Raw genomic sequence first — 22598 nt, forward strand, 5'->3', positions numbered from 1 at the left:
ACATCTAGAGTTGGACTGATAACGGACCACTTTTGAGCGTGGAGGGAAAATTACATTAGTTACCTGAATCCATTCCCGCTTTCAGTCCGAGCGTTGACTAGTTTGCTTCTTTTGGAATTATTTTTATTGGCAGAGAAACAATCTAATGAATTTTGTCTGAGACGTTACTTAAGCCACGTTTACACGACACACTCATTACCAATACTTGCTTAGCTTGTTTTTTTTTTTAGATTAAAAACCCATTTAATCCCACAGGTCACAATAGTGACCGCAAAGGAGGTTTTCATTCATAAAGCTCTAAAAATGTTACTGACTGGTGTTTTAGTGCATTTTCTGCAAATATGGAAAAAAATAAAAGGTCTCAGTTAGCCTAAATACGTGCAGTTTCACATGTATAGTGCAAATTGTCACATGACCAGAGCAGTTTACTTCCTGTTTGCTCCATGAAAAGATCCAAAACAAAAGGCTAGTAATGTATGTTAACATAAAGATATGACAAAGATTTTTGGTACACATTATCTTGAAGGTGTATAGTATTAATATATGAATTCACAATTATTCAATTTTGTTGAGTGTCGACATAGAATGAGTAAACATGTTGATGGCAACAATAGGGATAACTCTCTCTCTCTCTCTTTATATAATTTATTTTTTGTATGCTATCTTAGTATACCTATTCAGTGTTTTTTTTTTTTTTTTTTTTTTTTAAATGTCTAATAGTAACCATAGATTATGATGAAACCGTTTAAAATGGCTTAATAACTGGGCTGAGATATATAAGAATTTTGATGACTGCAGAAATAATTTAATTTAGGCTACACATTATCCCACCAACCATAAAACACACTTTTCCATAAAATTATTTTACTTTTTTTTTTTTTTATTGATTATTTCAAGGGGTTACTAACAGTGTTGGGGAAAGTTACTTTTAAAAGTAATGCATTGCAATATTGCTTTACTCCTTAAAAAAGTAATTAATGTTACTTAGTTACTTTTTCTGGAAAGTAATACATTACGTTACTTTCGCGTTACTTTTTAAATATGAGCAGGGCTTGATTGTTTCTTTTTTAATATAAGAAGTTCTATTTATAGCAAATGTAAAAGCCCTTTCACACCAAAAAGTGTAATGAATAATCCTCAGGCTGAAGGAAAAGTAAATTAACGTCTGTACAGTAGAACGCAGGAGAAGAAGGTTCAACACTCTTCAGCAATAAAACAAAACAAAACAATGAACCACAATTGTTAGTTTATCTAAAGTCATCTTTGCTTATTAGTATGGTTGAACTGGATCATCAAAGGTCAGCAGCAAAGACATCGTTAATAAAATGGGATTGGATACATTTGTGTTATTTAACATTTAATTAATGCAGGTTTGCGTCATATTTTGAGTTTGCATTTCACTGTTTTAATTCATTTAGATGAATACTAAATATGTGGGGGGTTTTTGAGAGTGAGATGAATTAATGCACATTCACATTTAGTCTAGAACTACAGTAACATCATGTTCACACACAACGCCTCTGTACTTCCGATTTCTCCCAACATGGGGACAGAACAGCTGTCAGTCAATAAATGGGAAAACAAAGTAACTAGCGTTAATTTTTTCAAAAAGTAACTTAAAGTAAAAATATATTTTCTTGTAAATGAAAGAATAATGCGTTACTTTACTAGTTACTTGAAAAAAAGTAATCTGATTACGTAACTCGCGTTACTTGTAATGCGTTACCCCCAACACTGGTTACTTGTGACATCATTTTGATATTTTCATGTCTGAGAAAAATTTGGGATTAAATGGATTAACTGAAATTAGCGACAAATATGAGTACGAATAAAGATTCATCCGACACAAATCTACGAACATATTCAGGTGAGCTAACTAGTGAAAACACTCCATTACTCGATATTAATGACTTGTTTATTGAATTATTGTATAAAATTTATATCATTTACAATCGTAGAACTGAATATTGTTACCACAGCCGTGATAAAACTCGAGCTACAACACGATTGTAATACTGCTTAAAATCTAAAGAAGTGGGGCATGTTTTTATAGTATGCTTAGTGAAACTTTTCAATAAAACTTCAGTAGCAAACGGCCACGGATCTCCTCCGCCTGACGTACGACAGTCTCTGACCTGATTATAGAGTAAGTATCCATCATCTGAGCGCGCGCGTCTCCTCCAGTCTCTCTCCGCGCACAGGGACTAACTCCTCCTTTCGCTATTTCTCTTATACTTGCATTGGCATTACCGCAAGCTTCGTGAATCGAAACATGTAGACCGACAGATTTTAGGTCTGGAGAACAAGTTTTTAGTCCCTTTGTGTGGAAATAATCGGAGGAGAGATGGTATGATCGAGCGCTCGTCTCCAGACCTCTCTCCAAACAGGCTACAGACATTCACTGAAGGTACGATTGGATTTGTCTTTTCACATCCTGTTCATTTGTGCTTTATTTATACTGTTCTAGGTAATTAGAGAGGAAGGCGAAAACCCAGTTATTTCTCAATCCAAATGAATTTGATGGAATAATGGCAGTATTGTGATAATAACCATATTGATTTTGTTTTGTATTATTTTTACTTTGGTAAAAAGTCTCAATTTAATTTGTTTTCTATGTTTGTTGTTCTAAACTCTATAGATATTATTATAGGCTAAAACGTAGATTAGATTTAGTCATGAATCAACTATTGGCTATAAGGTTTAAGCTATAAGGAGAAATGCATTTTTTTTTATATCACGTTGGGGCAAGTTGTCACAGGTTGTGTGTATAGTTATGTTTTTGGAAATTGATATTGCGCTAATTATGCTCAAACAGGTCAGGCGTAATCATGGCAACCGTTCGCCATACGAACAATTAACGATTCGCGATACGAGTTTTTCGCGAAAATATCTCAGAAAACACAAACTCCTAGTAGCATAATTTAATCATTTGCACGCTTGCCATCCACCTTTTTCTTTCAATACAGAAGTGTGAGACTTCTGATTCTAACAAAGTGCAGTAGGCTACTGTAAAATTGCGCTGTGAGTTAATAGTTTTGACAATGCATTAAAATAAAAATGATAAAATATACCAGTTTGCGATATCACCCCGACCCCGAATGACATTTTTGCCAATTTCCCACAGAATGTGATTGGGCTAGTAGCAACTGGGTTGGTTTTGTTATGCAGACCTGGCAACCCTGGAGCAAATGAGACTGGAAGCCCATTCAAGTTACAAAGGGCTACGCCCGCTTAAATAGGCTAAGGTGGAAAGAGATATTTTCGCAAAATAAACATTTTTAATAAATATTTTAGGAAATGGAAAGGTGCGACAATGATAGCTTACCTTTAAGTAAGAGACACTTCTGCAGGCCAGTTTCTCTCTTGTGGTTTAACAGTTTAAGGTGATAGTGATGGTTGATAGGAATGGTGTTTAAACTCAAACCCTAAACTTAATCCTAAATCTGATAGAAATGTTATTCCAGGATCATCACAGCTTGAAAGCAGTTGGGTTTAGATCTCTGTGCTATTTTGTTTTATGATCACATGTCCCATAATTTACATGAATGTACATCTCTCTTTGCACTAATCTCAGAGGAGACGTTTTCTAACAGAGATGCTGATCGCATCTGCTTTGTGGCCGACCAAAATGCAAATGCATTCTGTGAGGAAACACAGAAATAAGAGCTTTTCCAGAAGCTGTCGGATGAACTCAACCTACATACCTGACCAAAACTGCTGGTGATGGAAGAATATTGTTGCGGGAGTGCTATTATGAATTATTGAAAAACTGGAGCTGTGATTTTGCAAAGACAATGTCTTATTTGAAAATGCTGTGGCAGCTTATAATGATGCATCACTAGTACTTGTTAGATTGATTGGTTTACAAGATAACCACATTCATTTAATGCTATAGATGTAAAAAAAAGCTTTAGTTATAGAATGGTTTAGTGAATTTTTATCAGTTTTAAAAAATTAATTATTTTTTATTAAATGACTAAAACAGAAAAACTATTAAATGACCATTATTAATGTTCCAGTGTTCCTTTTTGATGGATATTTTGTGTCTAGAGTAGGCATTTTTTTTTTATTTAACTTAAATTATTATTACTATTGTTTATTAATTAATTAATTAAATTTTTTATTATTATTTCTTATTCTGTATTATTTTACTAGACCGCACACTTATCGTGTAAATACTAAAAAGTGAGGGGGTTATATTCCATTCTCTGAGTTACATGTGTCGTAACAAGATATAAGTTCTTCTAAAGGTCATTGTTCTGGCATCAAATACTGTGAGTTGGTTTATGGGCCCCAGAGGCTGGAAATTGGTTAATGCAGTGAGCTGCTTCCCAGCCCTCTGTAGTCGAGATGAATTAAAGCCAGTTCAGAATAGAGCCAACAACTAATATGGAGAGCCAGAGATTATACCACCAAATAACTACATTTAAGATATTTTAGGACAGTATTGTCAGTAAAATGGACTGTTTTCTTTAGAATACATTTGAAACGCTGCTGTTTGTAATTTTTTTGTTGGTTTGTTTGTTTTTCAGTGAGTTAATAATTTTATTATTAACTTTTTTAGTACTTATTATTATTGTTATTATTATTATTATTATTATTATCATTATTATTATTAGAAAATAATTAACTATGTATTAAATTATATATTATAAATATTTTTGAATAAATTCTAATAATTAGTAATTATCAAAATATAAATCATGAATCAATTATTATTATTTTTATATTATTATTATTATTATTATTATTTGTATATTACATTAATATAAAGACTATAAATTGTATTAAATAATGTTATCGAATAGATCCAAATTCTGCAGTTTTATAGACTGGTTCAGTTTTATCTTTTTTTCTATTTGAAATTATTATTAATTATATATATATATATATATATATATATATATATAGATAGATAGATAGATAGATAGATAGATAGATAGATAGATAGATAGATAGATAGATAGATTATTATTATTAATTGTTAATCATTTGATTTATTGTAATAATGTTTTATTAATATAGAATAATAATGATTTATGAAATCTAAATCTAAATTACTTTGATTAAAATGTTCAATTAATTTGTTATTATTTTTATATAATTATTTTGATTGTATATATTTATATATATAGTCTTTTTAGTAAATAATGTTATCAAATAGATCAAAATGTCATTTTTAATGATAGTAATTATTATTATTATTATTCGTTCATATGAACAAATTGTAATAATTATTGAAATATAAATGAGTCACAAATCAAGTATTAGCCTATTATTTTTATATTCTTCTTCTTCTTTGTATATTTTAGATTAATATAAAGACTGTAAATTTGTATTAAGTAATGTTATCAAATAGATCAAATTCTGAATATTAATAATTAATATAAAAATAAATAATGTTATTGATGTTTTTTTTCTGAAGTATTTCTCCTACAGGGCGTCTAGGAGGATACCACACAAACATGGGTTTTGATACAATAATAATTTTTAAATTAAAAATATTAAATATTAAAAAAATATTTTCCCCTTATTTATATTTAGCACAGCATCAACATTTAAATACATAAATATACACACAACTGGTGACAACTTGCCCCAATGTGACATTTAAAAAATACATTTGTCTTCATTACATTGTTGACGTCGACGTCTGGTTTGTTGGTGTGTGAAATGAAATCCACTTTAAAGAGCACTGTCCCTTATAAAAGGCTGAATAAGAGGTCAGTAGTTTGAAGCTGTCTGATATAGGAGCTGCTCTCTAATAAAGTTGGGATTGACCTTGGAATGGGATTCGCATTTGAAACCCCTATAAATCCTGCACCCATGCGCCCTCAGGCTACAAGCAGAGGCATGATGGGATTGTGGAGGATGTATAGGCTCATATGTGTTCAGACTGTTGAACACGGCCCTGAGAGGAAGAACAGAATACATTATAGCTCACTGTTGAGTTAAAAACGCATTTGAACATGCCACTACATGCAGAACCGAGCAGATGCAGAAGATGATCCAGATGTGTTTATCATAGACCATCGAGTTTTAGTTCTCTAACCATGTACACACAGTATGTTGCACAGCCAGCTGGAAATGATGGTAACAGAGTTATATTCTTTAATTATATTTCTTCTCGCATATAGTTCCTTCAGCATGTCTGGATACTGAACTGATAGATCCATAGTCATAAAACAAAAGAAGATTGGAGCAAAAACAGAGATTCATTGATTTATATTAGATAGATTTCATCTAATATTTATATATAATTTTTATTTTGTTGTATTATTTATATACTATTGCAATATTTTATAGTTTTTATTTAAATTGTAATTCATTTTAATTTTAGTTTAATTTTAATCAGGTAATTTTGTTATATGTTTTTATTTGTATTAATTTTTAAATTCTACTATTTACATTTATATATTTTTATTTCACTTTTAGTTTTTACGTATTTTTTTTAATTAATTTCCACTTTTACTTATTTGCTAATTACTTCCAGTCGTATTTTTAATTTTAATTTTAGTTGAATTCTTAATTATTTAATTTTGTTATGTTTTTCTCATAATTTTTATGAATTAAATTTTAGATTTTTAAATACTAGTATTGTATTTTTTTAATTCAGTTTTTATTTATTTGCAGTTAGTCATTTTAGAGCTTCAACCTAAACTTATTTCAGTTAGTTGCCAAGACAACATTTCTACACTGTAAAAAGTGAAAGTTGACTTAACTTAAAAAAATTGAGGAAACCCGTTGCCTTAAAATGATTAAGTACATAATAATTTTTTTTTAAAAAGTTAAGTGAACTTGACAATTCAATTAATTAATTTTTTTAATTATCATTTACTTTTTTTAAATTTTTAAATTTTTTTAAATTTTTAAATTTGAAGGCAACGGGTTTCCTCAATTTTTTAAGTTAAGTCAACTTATCACTTTTTACAGTGTAATTTTAGTTTACTTTGTTTTTCATAAATTATTTTTGTATTTTTATTTTTTAGCATTATTGATATACTATTTTATTATACTATAGTTTTTTTATTTATATTGTAAATAATTATTTATTTTTATATATTTACAGTTTTCATTTTCATTTTAATTTAATTTTAATCATTTAATTTTATGCATTTTCTATTTGAATTAATATATTTTTAAATACTACTGTTTAGATTTTCTATATTTTTATTTCACTTTTAGTGCAGTTTTAGTTTTTAGTTTTTATTTATTTCCACTTTCACTTATCTAGTGCTGTCAAATGATTAATCGCGATTAATCGCATCCAAAATAAAGGTTTTGTTTACATAATATATATGTGTGTGGTGTGTATATTTATTATGTATGTATTTTATGTATATATTTAAGAAATGTTACGTTTATATATATTAAATATATTTATATATAATATAATTTATATGAATATAAATATATACACATAAATACATGTAATATTTTCAAAATATATATTGTATGTGTATTGTATATATACATAATAAATATACACAGTACACACACATATTATGTGAACAAAGACTTTTATTTTGGATGCGATTAATCACGATTAATCGTTTGACAGCACTAATTATTTGCCATTTTCTTTCAGTTTTAGTTAAGTTTTAGTTTTTATTCATTTTAGTTGAATTCTTAGTTATTTAATTTTTTCGTGTTTTTTCTCATTATTTTTAGGAATTAAATTTTAGTTTTTTTTTTTAATACTACTATTTTTTTTTCCAGTTTTAGTTAAGTTTTAGTTTTTATTTATTTCCAATTAGTAATTTTAGTGCTTCAGCTTATTTCAGTTAGTTAGCAAGACAATATTTCTATATTTTTGTTTAGTTTGTTTTACATCTAATATTTTTATTTTATTTCATTGTCTGTTGTGATGGCTTTCAAAGTATGCGAGGAAATGTGTCGCCCTGAAGTGAAATTCCCAATCGCTTGGATTCCTATTGAAATGACTGGGTTTTGCCAATAAAATTTCACATAGCAGTGGTAAATGTGAGCAGCAGATATCTAAAATTTTCTTGAAAATCACTGATGCGAAATACCTATCCACATGTTTGTGAAGTAACAGTATATTAGATTTATTTGATATTTATTTTGCTGTTTAACCTTTTAAAATGGTGAGTGCTTTCCAAAAAAAATCTATTACAGGCAGCCAACTGAGAAGAAACACCAGCCGAAAAATATGAGATTGGACCGTTTCTTGAAAAGAGAAGCAGCCCAACCAGCTTTGACAAACCCTGCTGAGACACAAAAAATTGAGAGGGCAGACATATTAGACAGTGAATATTTGTAAAAGTTTGGAAACGTAGTTGTTGAGTTGAGTTTTTTTGTTCTTGACAGCTTGTGGTCACAGATCTGCTTTTATTATATGGAAAAGAGCAGCGTGAACATTCTTCAAAATATCTCCTTTTGTCCTCCACACAAGGAGGAAAGTCAGACAGGTTTGGAACAACATGAAGGTTAATAATGATGAACAGAACTGAATTTTTGAGTGAACTTGTACATTTCTTTTAGGACAAAGTCTCTCTTTTGGCTGTAACTGAACTAACTAGTCATTATCACTCTCAACAAGACATACCCAAAATATACAGAGCGTAAAATAAAATCCTGGTTTCTATTGAATATGCCGGGATGTGATCACATGACTGTGACGGCATCTTACAAAAGAACAGACAGGAAAACAAAAAACAAAGAATAGAAAGGATTGTGAAGGACGACAGCACTGAAAGAGATTTAGACAGGAATTGAATATGGAAATTATTGCATATTTATGCATAAATACCATATATACTATATACAGGCCATTCATAAGTCATTCATTTCTTCATTAAAAAAAAGTGCAATATTGATAAGGTCACTTAAAATGTATTAAGACTCCATTGTTTTAATTAAAAAAATATATATATTAATTTTAGATTTTATTTAAATCTACTTTTTTAGTAAAAAGCATTAAAACCTCATTATTTTATTTAATAATTTGAATATTAATTTTAAATTTGATTTAAATCCATGTTTTTAGTAAAAACTTTTCTTTTTCTGCGATTAAATAACATTGCAGGATTTTTTCCATGTCATTTTATTTAATTTGATCATAATTTTATGTTAAAGATCTAGGTGTTATTTTGTGTTTTGCTTTATTTTGAGATAATTGATTTAAAAAATATATTGTTTTATTATTATTATTATTATTATTAATTTATTATTTGTTATGGTTTAAGTATTAAAAATGTATACTCATCCCTATAAATTCTTTCATATTTCAGATTACTAATATGAAAATGACACAAACTGCTGCTTTTCTGCCATTTTTTAACATTCATCCATGACTTTACCAGATCAATTGCACGAGTAAACTGTCAAGCTACATTTAATTTGAAGCAGCGCTTTATAGATTCCTGTAAAAATGCACAGAAGGCAGTGTACAATAATTCATAAAGTGCTCATTAATAGTTTAGTGTCTTTGCAGGTGGGTCTGAATACAGCAGGGTTTGTTGCTGTATAATCTGGGCTGTATCCCGTATCCCGTCTGCTCTGGTTTGTTCATGTGGTGTGTGTGAGAGGAATCGCTAAAAGATGCACCACATGTTAGTCTTCCAGGCTTGAAGGCAGTGAAATACTTTTTTATTGGAAAGTTCTTTTATTTATTCATTTAGCAGGTGCTTTTATCCAAAGAGGTTTATAAATGAAGGAAGCAATGAAGCAATTCATAGAAAGGAATCGATAGCAAAGTTACATAATTGGCAAAAAAATATGGGGGATATGGAGGGAAAAATAAATGGTGGTGAAAAAAATAATGGTGGTTCTATTTAAATTAAACAATCAAAAAGTAGAGAGGTTTTGTAAATAATTTATTTATTTATAGAATTAAATAGAATTTTAAATAGGATTTTTATTATTTCTTATGGTTTATGTCTATATTTATTCATTTAGAATCTTAAATGAAATTGCTGTATTTTGTATTAATGTATATATGTTGAATGCATTTTTGCTATTTTTTATATATTAAATTAAATATGAATATTAAATATTATTTATACAGCTTATTTTATTTATAACGGTGACAATAGTGAAGTGAAACAGTAGGGTGTACATGTTTTAAATTTAATATTGTTATTATTTATTTATTTATTTGTTTGTTTGTTTGTTTATTTATTTTTGATAGATTAGAAAAAGTTAGCATTTTTTGGTTTTCATTGTTTTTTGATAGGTTTTGGTGAATTTCGTGAATTTTATTTAAAAAGGTGAATCAGTAGAGTTTTTATTTTATTTGTAAACTTTAATACTTTTATTTAGAATGATAGCAATAGTGAAGGTGTAGTAGTAGGGTGTAGATTTTTAATTTAATTAAATATTATATTATTTTTATTATATTATTTTTATAAACATATTTTTATAGATTTGAATGATTATTCTAATATTATTGATACACTTTATTATTATTATTATTATTATTATTTATTTTATTTATTTGTAATGAAACACAAACACTTTTTGCTACTTTTTAGCCTAAACCATTCATAACAATAGTATGGGGTATGATTTTAAATTTATATTTGGTAGATGCAGATTTATTTATTTATTTATGCTTTATTTTGAGAGAATGGCTTTTAGAAAAGACTTTTAGTTTGTGTTATTTATTGTTAGCATAATTGTAAAATATAGATGTGATGGTTTACAACAGAAGTGAAATAGTTCTATATTTAGTATTTTGTAAGAAATATTTTATATTCTAAAGACTTTTTATATTTTATGCTATTATATTATTATATATTTTATTTTATTTTGAATGGAAAGATTAGTACTACTATGATTAACCAGCAAACGTTTTCCTAATGTAAGTCCAGATGTAATGTTCCACACAGCAGAAGAGGATGAGAGAGAGAGAGAGAGAGGGGGGGGGAGCAGGTGTCTCTCTCTCTCTCTCTCTCTCTTCATTTCTCTCCTCAGACAGCACGATTGCATTTCATCAGTGCGGCTCTTAATCAGATCTGCGGCGCTGGTCAAACTCAATCAGAGACACTTGCTCTGAATCAAAGTGACTGAGCACTGAAGCGCGTCTGTCTCGAGTCACTTCATGTGTTGCATCTGTGGATGATTTTTGTGGTTTTGCAGCGCCATCTTGCGGACATTGTGACACCGCACTCAAAATAATGGGACTTACAGTGGTCGTTTAGCGTGTGTGTGTGTGTGTGTGTGTGTGTGTGTGTTCGCGTCTAGAGTTTGATGGAGATCCGGTCGGATGACAGCGGGAACTGTGGTTATAACCGGAGGAATTCTCGCCACGGTGATTCTCCTGTGTATTATTGTCGTGCTCTGTTACTGTCGACTTCAGGTGAGCGCCTCGTGGATATTTTCCTCTATGTATTGAAATTTGTGAGTAAATTGTTTTGTTAGAAAACAAAACTAGAAAAAAATTAACAGATTTTTTTTTTTTTTTTTGTATTGTTTTTAATGACAATAGTGAAAAAGTAGGGTGTACTTTTAAATATTAAATAAGTAAATATTTTTAATTTAATATTATGCTATTATTATTATTATTTTATTTGTTTGTTTTGAAAAAGTTAGCCATAGTTTTAGTTTTTGATAGATTTGGATGAATTATATAAAAAAGTGAATCAACAGAGTTTTTATTTTATTTATTTACTTTATTACTTGTATTTTATTTATACACTCTTAAAAATAAAGGTGCTTCACGATGCCATAGAAGAACCTTTTTTGTCTAAATGGTTCCATAAGAACCTTTAACATCTGAAGTTTTCACACAAAGTTTTCACCTTTCAGTTTCACAAAAGGTTCTTTGTGGTGAAAGAAGGTTCTTCAGTTTATAAAAGGTAAAGAAGAGATGGTTCTTTAAAGAACCTTTGACTGAATGGTTCTTTTTGGAACCAAAAATGGTTCTTAAATGGCATTGCTGTGAAGAACCTTTTAAGCACCTTTATTTTTAAGAGTTTAATGGCAGCAATAGTGAAACAGTAGGATGTGGATTTTTTTCCTTAATTTATTTAAATATTCATTTTGAATTAATGTTTGTTTTTTTAGATTTTAATGTTTTTTTTTATACACTTTATTACTTTTATTTTATTTATAATGGTAGCAATAGTGAAACAGTAGGGAGTAGATTTGTTTCATTTAATTAAATATTATATTATTTAAAAAAATTATTGATTGAATGATTTTTATTTTATTTATATACTTTTTACTTTTACTTTTATATACTTTTATTTTATGTGGTAGCAATAGTGAAACAGTAGGGTGCAGATTTTTATTTAATTAAATATATTTTAATGATTTTTAATTTATTTATATGCTTTATTTAATTGTAATGATAACACTCAAACAGTACCATGCAGATTATTAAAATGTAATTAAATTTTATACATTATATTTTTATTTATAAACTTTATTAGTTTTAGTCTTATTTACAATGATTACAATAGTGTAAATAGTGCAACAGTAGGATGCAGTAGGATACATGCATACATATATATATATATATATATATATATATATATAATAAACTTAATTTTATTCTTATTTATAACAGTGACAATTGTGGAGCAGTAGGAAGTAGTTATTTTTAATTCAATTAATATATATATTTTTTTTGACATTTATTTGGATAGGATAATTGTTAGACAGGAAGTGAAGTTGGAGAGAGAGAGGAGGGAAAGGTCCACGAGCCGGGACTCGAACTTGGGATGCCCAAAGCACAATGGCGCTATGTGTCTGCGCACTGCTAAGAGGCTATCGGCACCAACAATTTAATTAAATGTTAAATTGTTTCTTTATGTTTTTATGGATTTAAATTAATTCAGTGAATGAATTGTTTCATTTATAAAAACATTTTATTATTTTTTTTATTTTTATTTTTATTTTATTACGCTAGATTTAAATAAATTATATATTTCTCCGGTTTTGGTGACCTTGGATGGAAAAGATAGTACTCCTGTAATTAAACAACACCACCAATAATAATAATAATAATAATAATAATTATTATTATATTTAATTTTATATAATAATTATTATTATTTATTCATTCACTTATTCATTCCTCCACTGATGTCCTATGACATTCCTATCTCTCTTACTGACTGACTGGCCTTGTTTTTCTCCTAGTATTATTGCTGTAAGAAGAATGGATCCGATCCAGATGCTGTTTGTCCACAACCCCAGTTTGCCTGCAACGCATGCAGCACATCCAGGATGGACGGGGCCGCTTCCACCCCTCTCTCCCTGTCACCGGAGCTCACGCCCCCGCAGAGCTTCTGCCCCACCTGCTCCCCATACAGCTCTCCATTCTACATCAGCACCGGAGGCGAAACACGGAACGGGATCGAACGCATTGCTTACATGCCATCCCACCATGACGGCACGTCCCTGTCTCTCACCCTTCCCTCTCTGCACAGCCGGCCGGACCTCTACTCCAACACACGTGCCATAAGCACTGATGTCTGATCAGTGACGTCCTCCGAAAACACCCTTACAAACCAGAGCGAATGGGGACCAAAGGACAGCCAGTACTCAGTTTTTACATTTTATTTGTCTAGCAGTAAACTGAAGTCAATAATCCTATATAATGTTTTATAGAAACTGATACAAATTTGTTCTTCCTGAATTTATTTGACTCTTAATTAACACTGAAAAATTGTATTAATCTGTATTTTTGCCTTGTTTGTAAATCTAAGCATATTTAAAACAAGGTAAACGCACTTGAGAAGCAAAGTTGTGCAAGATAAGGCTTGTTTTTCATCTTGAATTAGTTTTTTATGTTTAATGTTTTCCCCTTATTTTAGTAGACTTCACTGAACTAAAAGTTAGATTTGTGCTAAAACAACTGCCATTTTCAAAACCAGTGGGCAACAATAAAAATGAAATAAACAAAAAACAAATAAACAATTATTTAAATAACAAATAATAAATTAAATAGTAATAATTAACTATTCTATGAAGATAGGCTTACACTGTTTCGAAAGGTGTTTAAATGTTTTTATGGAAAACAAAACAAAAATACAGAGTGAAGGGCTAAAACAAGAAAAAACAATCTGCTGGTTTTCAAAAACAATTAATAAAAATAAATAAAAAAATAAAATAGAACAAAAGCAACAATAAAATAACAAACATTAAATACAATAAATATTCTTTGAAGTTTTAACATCTTATGCTATACCTTAAAAGGTGTTGTCAGTGTTTTTAATGAAAAACAAGACAAAAATACTGATTGAGAAAATTATTTTGCAGTGGAGGGTAAGGGCTCCTAGTTTTCTAAGTGGCCTTCAAAAACTGTCTGGGCCTTTCTGATATTTTAACATGTGGGCTTCCTGTAATGGGCTAATGTATGAGGGCTATCCTAAACAAATCCTAAATAAATTTTTATTTTATTTTATTTTATTTTATTTTATTTTATTTTATTTTATTTTATTTTATTTTATTTTATTTTATTTTATTTTATTTTATTTTATTTTATTTTATTTTAATTTTTAAAACAATGTTTTTTTTTGCTTGGGCACAATTACACACTTAATTTTTAACTGAAAGATTTTTTTAGCCATTTCTATGCAAGTTCAGTCATCATGTCAATTAATAATAAGTCATAACAAGGGGTGTCTGTTTAGTCCATGACGAGATGTTTGAGATAAATATAGTGATGTGTTTATGATAAACTTTCTTTTTATTACATGCAAAAGTTTGAATATGTAAGTTATTATTCTGTTTGTTTGTTTGTTAACCTGGTTTCGCCGAACTTTTATCAGTCAAATAGTGGCTCATGTTTAGTCAAGGTTAATATGTTCCTCCAGCTGACATGTTTGTTATAAATTTGTGATGCTTGATTATAATTATCTGTCAATGACAAGGATGTGATTATAGAACTGGTAGCAACTGTTATTTTCCATGTGAAGAAAACCCTTTTTTTACTGTAGTTTCTTTAGATTGTTTAGAACATGAGCAATGTTTTACAGATGAACCAGTGAGCAAATAAAGAAATAAATGAACATATTACTCTAAAATATGTTACTAAAATTAATATATAGTCCTTGGGTCTACCATTTCGTTATGAAATACCTTTTGTTTTTTAAATATTTATATTTATCACAGAAATGATAATATATTTATAAAATATTTTAATCAGAATTTTACCTTAATTACATTTACTTTTTTGTGTTTACATTTAGAGTATTATTTTTGTAGTATGTTTATTTAATTTTATGTTATTTACATTAAAAATTTAATTAAAGGTACAACAATAAATTATTTTGGTTATGTTTTGTTTTAACAAAAAATGAAAAATTTAACAGACTAATAAAAGCTTTGCTGTACCACTTATTTAATATATTTAATATAACAGAGATTAGAGTTTTTTGAGATTTTAATCAGAATTTTGCCTTAATCGCATTCTCATTTTTGTTGTATTTTTGTTTCATGTTATTATATTAGATTTTATAAGTTATACATTTCATTAAATGTACTACAATATTCATTCAGAAACTAAACACCTGCATAACTAATTAAAGTTAACGCGTTAAACTGACAGCCCTAAAAATTATATATACACATACAAATATACAGTCAGTGTATTATTTTCGTGCTTTTGCTCTTTTTTAAATGTTATTATATTTTATTTAAAAATATACAAATTCAATAAAATGGACTATGACAAAATACGTTTTGTGACGTGATATTACGTAATATTAGTACGTTATTAGTATTAATACATTAAATAAAATTCTCTATATATTTTTGTTTCCCTAAATAAACAAAGAAAGATTATTAGTAGTAAACCTACAGCAGGTGCCCGGTGGGCGTGGCTCGTTTGAAGCGGTGGGCGTGGCTCTCTCCAGCGGCGGCGTTGACGTCGCCTGCGCCATGTGAATGCGGCGCGAGCGCTGATGAGGTTTGCGGATGTGCACGCGCGTCGCTCAGCTGACAGACTCACAGCAAGTAAGTTGGTTTTTATCCTCTCAGGAAACTCACAACAAACACCAAAATGAAAGAAAACGTCCGCGTTGACACGACACACGCGTTCGGGTTTGTTATGTGTTCTGCGTGGGAGCGTTTAAAAGCCTCTGAGGCTCTTAAGCGCTTATTTTAAAGTTAAAGAGGCAGAAAATGAGCTAATTGTTGATTAGCAGTGGCTAGCTGGCTAACTGACTAGCTTCAGTTTAGTTGGGCTGCTTCTCACTGACAGCACACGTTGTGTTTAGGATTTTAACTAGCTGTTATGATGGGTTTTGTGTGTGTTATGAAACACATTAATAGTAGTGCGAAACGGTGTTTAGTCAGTTTTATTTTCTGTTGTTGAAGGCGTTTCCTGTCTGTTACTTTGAATCCCTGTTTAGTCAGCTGCTAATATTTTGACAGTTTTTGCAGCGTTTTTCGCACTTACTGATATTATATTAGTTTTTAAATAGCTGGTCAAACTGGGTTCGTTTTGTTAAACTGTTGCCTGTCTGTTTGACACTAAATTTCATATCCAAAATTCATTATTTGTGTGTGTATATATATTTATATATGGCTCAAAACTGTCAGTTAAGATGAGTGTTCCAGATAAGGAACAGGTGTGATGTATATCTAATGTTTAAAAGTGATCAGGATGGTAAAACAAACATGTTAGCTTATTTAAAACGTTCTGGTCTGCTGGCCATGAACTCCTCATCTGGTTTTAAACGTTAAAGGTGTCTCTTCTCCAAAGCTCAAGAATAATGGAAAAATCTGTCCAGTAGTAACTTGTCTACAATTATTGAAAATGACTTAATATTACCACAACAATGAATAATTGCAGATGCATCATTGGTGATTGACAGGCTGTTATAGAGCTGTTTGTTCCTGTTCTGGTTGATTTAGCCTATTATTGGTCAATCTTTTTTTTTAAACGCTCTTAAAGCCATTAAGTCATTTAAGCTACCTAAATCATAGTTAGAAATCATAAGCAGAACCATTCAATTCCAGTATTTTCAATACCAATATTTATTTATGGGAATATAATTGATCTGATTTATTGTAATAGTGATACTATATTGTGAATTAGTGAAATAAAAAAACAATCTGTTAATGATGTTTTGATTATATATATATATATTTCTAATAATATAATATTAATATATAGTTTAAAAAAATCTAAAAGGCAAAACCCTTATTCAATCCAAATAAATGTTGATGATAATAATATTAATGTTTTTTTTTTAAGTAACATTATTAAATATTAATCGGGGCTCGACATTAATATTTGAAATGTGCTTGTCCTTCGGACAAGTAAATCAGTCATTCACTTTCCTGAGTAAAAAAGTTACTTGTCCGGTCGGGCAAGTAAAATTCTCTTTCACTTGCATTAATGACAATATATATTAATATACAATATGCAACATCAATATATATTAGGCCTAATATATGACAAGGGGACGAGCATTAATGTTGAGCCCTGTTAATAGTAAAAATATTTAGGCTGCAATTTCCAAATAAATTCTAAAATAAATGCATATATATATATATATATATATATATATATATATATATATATATATATATTAGTTTATATTAAGTGTATTAGTTTTTCTTATTTGTATTTTTGTTAAATTAAAAGAAAATATGTATTAATTATTTTCTTTTTTGGCTGATATCATATCTATAATTTTTTTTTTTTACATTGAAACACTTAAAGCTATTAAGTAATTTGCATCTATATGTAGTATATTACTATAGATAATTATCTAAACATTAGGTTAAAATGTATCAAATTTATAATAATATAATGTGATGTATTCTCACAATACTGCACAGCCTTGTACCTTATTGCTTAATTATATAGTTCCTCTGTTCGTTCCAATTACTGTTCTGTTCCTTTTTTGCTGGGTGATTTCATTGGGCAGATTTTCTCATGTTACATCATGGCTGTCCCTGAACGAGAACTCGGACAGAGAGACAAATAACTCAGGAGTGCACTCATCAGATTGGACCATTTTGAACTTTAAACACTGTGTTGGACATTAGGAAAGCCTTTACTCTTTCTCAGGAGCTCAGTCTGAATGGTGTCATGTGATTTATGTTGTAGTAACACAGCCCGTACTAATTCGGTATCTGTTTATTGTCTTAAAATGATGGGTGTGAGTAACACCGAAAGTAGAGGATAAACAGTTGTTAGAAGAGCCTGTTTCTCCTGCTGCGGCCTTCAGTGTGTGTGAGAGAGTATTGTGGCTAATGCACACCCAGAATAAGTCAACTGCACCAGTTTTATCTGTGGTTGAACATCTGAGACAGAGGCGCAGGCTCAGTTTAACCCTCCCTGCTGCTTGGTGGTGTTCAGTAGGGGTGTAAAGGTACGCGTATCGTGTATCGAACGGTTCACGGGCAGTTCCAATTGGAAGTGATCATCCCTATCCCCTTAGATGGGGACTTTGGAGTGAGCAGGGCACGTGCGAGCCATTATTTCGTCATTTGGAATGCACTTGTTGAAGGGAGCGTAATTTCCTCATTATCATCAGCTGGGATGTTCCCGTCACAACGCAACACGGTGTGCGTCAGCAGTTTCACTGACGGACACCCGCTTAAAAAAATATACATTTTAAAGTTTTATATATATTATATAGCATTAAAAACTTTTTAAAATATAAAATGTATGTTTATTTGCAACAGTTATGCTAACAACAATAAAAAGACTTTTGACATGGCGACATCTGCTGACGCACACCGTGCTGCGTTGTCACGGGAACATCCCAGCTGAAGATAATGAGGAAATTACGCTCCCTTCAAGTGCAATCCAAACGACTACATAATGACACGCACGTGCCATGCGCACTCCAAAGTCCCCACTCCAAGGGGATAGGGATGATCACTTCCATTTGGAACTGCCTGTGAACCGTTCGATACACGAGACGCATACCGTTACACCCCTAGTGTTCAGTGCTGATCATTACAGCTAGCATGATGTGAATTGTATTGTAAATTTTTATTTGTATTTTATTTATTCATGTATTCGTTTACTGGAATATTTTCATTAAATTTATCGAATGGATAATTTATTAGAATATTATTTATTAACCTTATGGTTAAAATTACATAATCATTACAGCTATCTATAATTTGTATTATTAACCGGACTTAGGGGTGTTCGATATGGCGATTTTTGATCGTGGACGATAAAACTGTCTCCACGATCTGCTTTTGAAGAAATATCGTAGTATCGTGCTACAGCGCACATTATATCAATTACAGTTCTGGCGCCGCTGTACAACACGACATACAGCGGTAGAGTTACTCTGACAGGACACTGCACTTATTTGCGATCGCAAAAGTACATTATTTGCATACAAGCCTTGCCGGTTAATTGTTTCATTCAAGCGCTGGTCTGACGTGCGCTTTTTCTGAGCTCATTCACCAGAAGCACGCGCGCTAAAAAGCCTGTCTAAGTTATCTTTTGCGCTAATACTGTCAAAACACACAAGGTTTACATATAGACTCAGTTGGTTATGTCTAAAATTAAAGTAAACAGATGAGAGAGAAATGGAAGCGTGCCTGTATATTAGATGTGTTCAGGTCTTAAAGGGACAGCCGACTGTCATTAAAGGGATAGTTCACCCTAAAATTTAATTTCTGTCATTATTTACTCACTCACATCACATACTCTTACTCACACCCAAACCTGTATTAAGTTCTTTCTTGTGCTGAACACAAAAGAAGAAATTTTGAAGAATGTGGTTAACCAAACAGTTGCTCGTCCACATTGACTTTGATAGTAGGAAAAAAATCATATGTAAGTCACTGTGGACCAGCAGCTGTTTGGTTTTCCACGTTCTTCAAAATAGCATTTATGTTCAGCAGAAGAAAGAAATTCACTCAGGTTTAAAACTAATTTTGAGTAAATGATCGTATAAAAATAAAACACTTTGACAGAATTGACAGACAGATGACAGAATTGTTATTTTTGGGTGAACTATTCCTACTATGTTAATAAAACAACAAAGCACAAAGAGAAAAATCACTCACTTTTTTTTTTGGTTACCTTAAAAGGTTGTCTTTATAATAGGGAAATTAGTTTGGCTGTAATGCTCAGATAACTTGCAAAATAGTAAAACCAACATGACAAAGAATCGTGATTAAAATCGTGAATCGTGATATTTCTAAAAAAAAAATCGTGATATGATATTTTTCCCATATCGCCCACCCCTAACCGGACTATATCTTTGCCAGGCTACACTATAATTCTTTAATGGACATCCAAAGAAGTGAATAGTAATCTTTATATTACTTAACTGGCTAATTCTAAAACAATGACCATAAGTTTGTAATTGCTTCTTGGCTTTCCTGTTGTCTAATTCAATTTGAATGCCTAACTGGTTCTCTCTAGTGAGTAGCTAAATGCATTCTCTATTTATGTCAAGCAAGGAACTACTACATAATGAAAATGAAAGGCACACAGAGACCTTCTGTTAGCGTTCGGTTTTATCCGTGCGTTTTTTCAATGGCTGTAATTGACGGAGAATGACGGCCACATGACTGCTGTGTGTGAATGTGAAGACCCTTTCACCCACTGATATGAACTCAAGGAACTCGATGTTTACGTTATTGCTGTTTCTTTATTGGCTCGAAGCTTGTTTGAGATCGTCATCACTATCGCTGTTATCTGACCGTTATGCTTGATAGTTGTGAAAACTAGATGCATACTAGGTCAGTGGTGGTTTAGTTCAGAGACTTTGAGGCTGTGAAGATGCTTAGATAGATGACACCTCGGTAAACGTGAGCTTGTTGAATCAGCAATAATGTGTGAAATGCTAGATGGTTGATATCATTTTCAGATGACACTGCTGTAACTCTCTAAAAGTGACTGGTGCTTTTGTGCTGATTGATTTGATTTCTCCTGCCTGAAATTTTAGAGAAGTGCTTAATAAATGCACTGTAACTAAACCCATTAGATTTTAGCAAACTAAATTTACTGTAGATTTAGTCGACTAAAACTAGACTAAAACTAAAAACAATTCAGATGACTAAAATATGAATAAAACTATATGGCATTTTAGTCAAAAGACTATGACTAAAACTAAATCAAAAGTTGCTGTCAAAATGAACACTGCTGAAATTGTAATGTTTTTTATATATATTATTTATAAATATAATATAGACATCAATTAAGTAATTAATTGATTAATTGTTTTATAGTACTTTACATTTTATTTATATACAATTGATTTTTATAAATAATTTTAATTATTGTAATAATTTAATGAATATTTTATTACAAATCTGGCTATATATATCTGTGTGTGTGTGTAATAGGTTATATAAATAATCAAAAATATTTATTAATTTTATTATTAATTCAAAACAGCCAAAATGGCCTTACTGAAATGAAAATGTTATATATAAATATAAAATGCCAAAAATAACTTATAAAGAGACAAAAATAAATAAATTATATTTATAATGCTATTTATTTACTTTGTTATAACTATTTTTATTATTAATAATCAAATTATTTTTAATAATTTATAATTATTTATAATTAATACAAAGCTGGCAAAATAGCCTTACTGAAATAATAATAAATGTTCAGTTCAATTCACCTGCATCTTATTTTGCACACATACTATGATTTGTATAACACAGTAAAATAAATATGGTGAAATATATATTACAATTAAATGTTACACATGTTAAATATACAAATCTGCTGTAAATATGGTTTTGATTTATAACATCTTAAAATTGCACCATGCAGGTTTAAGATACAAGGAAATCCAATGCAGAGAAAACCACCCAGTCATTGAGTATTTCACATTGCGAAAGTTAAAGCAGGTCTTGTAATCCAGCATGTACCCAGTGTAACAGGTCTGTCTTGTTGGTAGGGTTGCAGCAGCAGTGGGCCGAGCGGGCGGACTGTCCCAGGCTATCATGGCTGACAGCTCCTCTCTGGGCAGAGTGAGCGGCTCCACGGAATCTGTGTCAACCGTCACCAGTGAGGAGTTTGTGCTTGTGCCGCCCACCACTGGGGGCTCCCCCTCCAGCTCCGAGGGGAGGCCCAGGCTCAAGGTGTCTCTTTCTACAGCCTGTTAAGCATCCTTTACTATTTGTTGTAATGTGTCAATAAGAATGAAGTTAATCTAGAATATTTCTTCTCTGCCAGATGTCGTGGAATGGGAGTGAGCAGCTGGAGCGGGCGATGGAGGAGGTCTTGGATGATGTTGGTGATGGACCAGCATCTGCAGAGGAGAAAGGAAGTCCTGCAGCGCTCTGCTCTAAAATCAGACCACCCAGCCTGACTCTGGACGCTGCTCCTCATGGTACATCCTGCTCGCAGTAACAAATTAACTTGGTTTTTATCCCAAACTCTCATTGGTCCTTTTTAAACCGTGTCTTATAAATATTTTACAAATGAACAGAGGCAGGGCTACAGTGTACAAATTTTTTTTACATACAGGGATTTAAGCAGATGCCATTTAAACTAGCTCTAACTACTTCCTGTTGCCAAGTGCTAAACTGGGGGACTTTGAACACTTACTTCCTCTCTACTCCACACAAACTTCCTCATTCAGTCACACTTGACAATGGACCAATACATAAAACAAAGGTTTATGCAAAGCAAGAGTTTATTGTTTGAGTATTTCGACACAAGCAGAAAA

At 30.7% G+C, this 22598-nt stretch overlaps 2 protein-coding genes across 4 annotated transcripts in view; both read left to right on the plus strand.

The window, feature by feature from the left end:
* The first annotated feature begins 2110 nt into the window (after nt 1–2110).
* On the plus strand, nt 2111–14363 carry fam163ab (family with sequence similarity 163 member Ab). Its single transcript, XM_058761349.1, has 4 exons — nt 2111–2146; nt 2257–2407; nt 11209–11323; nt 13111–14363. Exons 3-4 carry the CDS (start codon nt 11231–11233, stop codon nt 13447–13449), a joined length of 432 nt encoding a protein of 143 aa, XP_058617332.1. The 5' UTR covers nt 2111–2146; nt 2257–2407; nt 11209–11230; the 3' UTR covers nt 13450–14363.
* A 1474-nt stretch (nt 14364–15837) lies between these two features.
* rabgap1l (RAB GTPase activating protein 1-like) overlaps nt 15838–22598 on the plus strand; it is a 104157-nt gene continuing 97396 nt past the window's right edge. For all 3 annotated transcript variants that reach the window (XR_009268217.1, XM_058759666.1, XM_058759667.1), the window contains exons 1-3: nt 15838–15930; nt 21825–22008; nt 22103–22259. Coding sequence is in view for 2 of the 3 variants with exons in the window: in XM_058759666.1 (XP_058615649.1) it covers nt 21871–22008; nt 22103–22259 (295 nt within the window). In the remaining variant the exon portion in view is untranslated. The remainder of the gene's footprint in view (nt 15931–21824; nt 22009–22102; nt 22260–22598) is intronic.

This window comes from Onychostoma macrolepis, chromosome 22, assembly GCF_012432095.1.
Source record: "Onychostoma macrolepis isolate SWU-2019 chromosome 22, ASM1243209v1, whole genome shotgun sequence".
Classification (NCBI taxonomy): Eukaryota; Metazoa; Chordata; class Actinopteri; order Cypriniformes; family Cyprinidae; genus Onychostoma; species Onychostoma macrolepis.

Excerpts from the sequence above, each read along its gene's own strand:
- fam163ab (XM_058761349.1), top strand. The coding sequence starts at position 11,231 with ATGACAGCGGGAACTGTGGTTATAACCGGAGGAATTCTCGCCACGGTG. Across the intron at positions 11,324-13,110 it reads TCTGTTACTGTCGACTTCAG|TATTATTGCTGTAAGAAGAA; the intron begins GTGAGCGCCTCG and ends TTTTTCTCCTAG.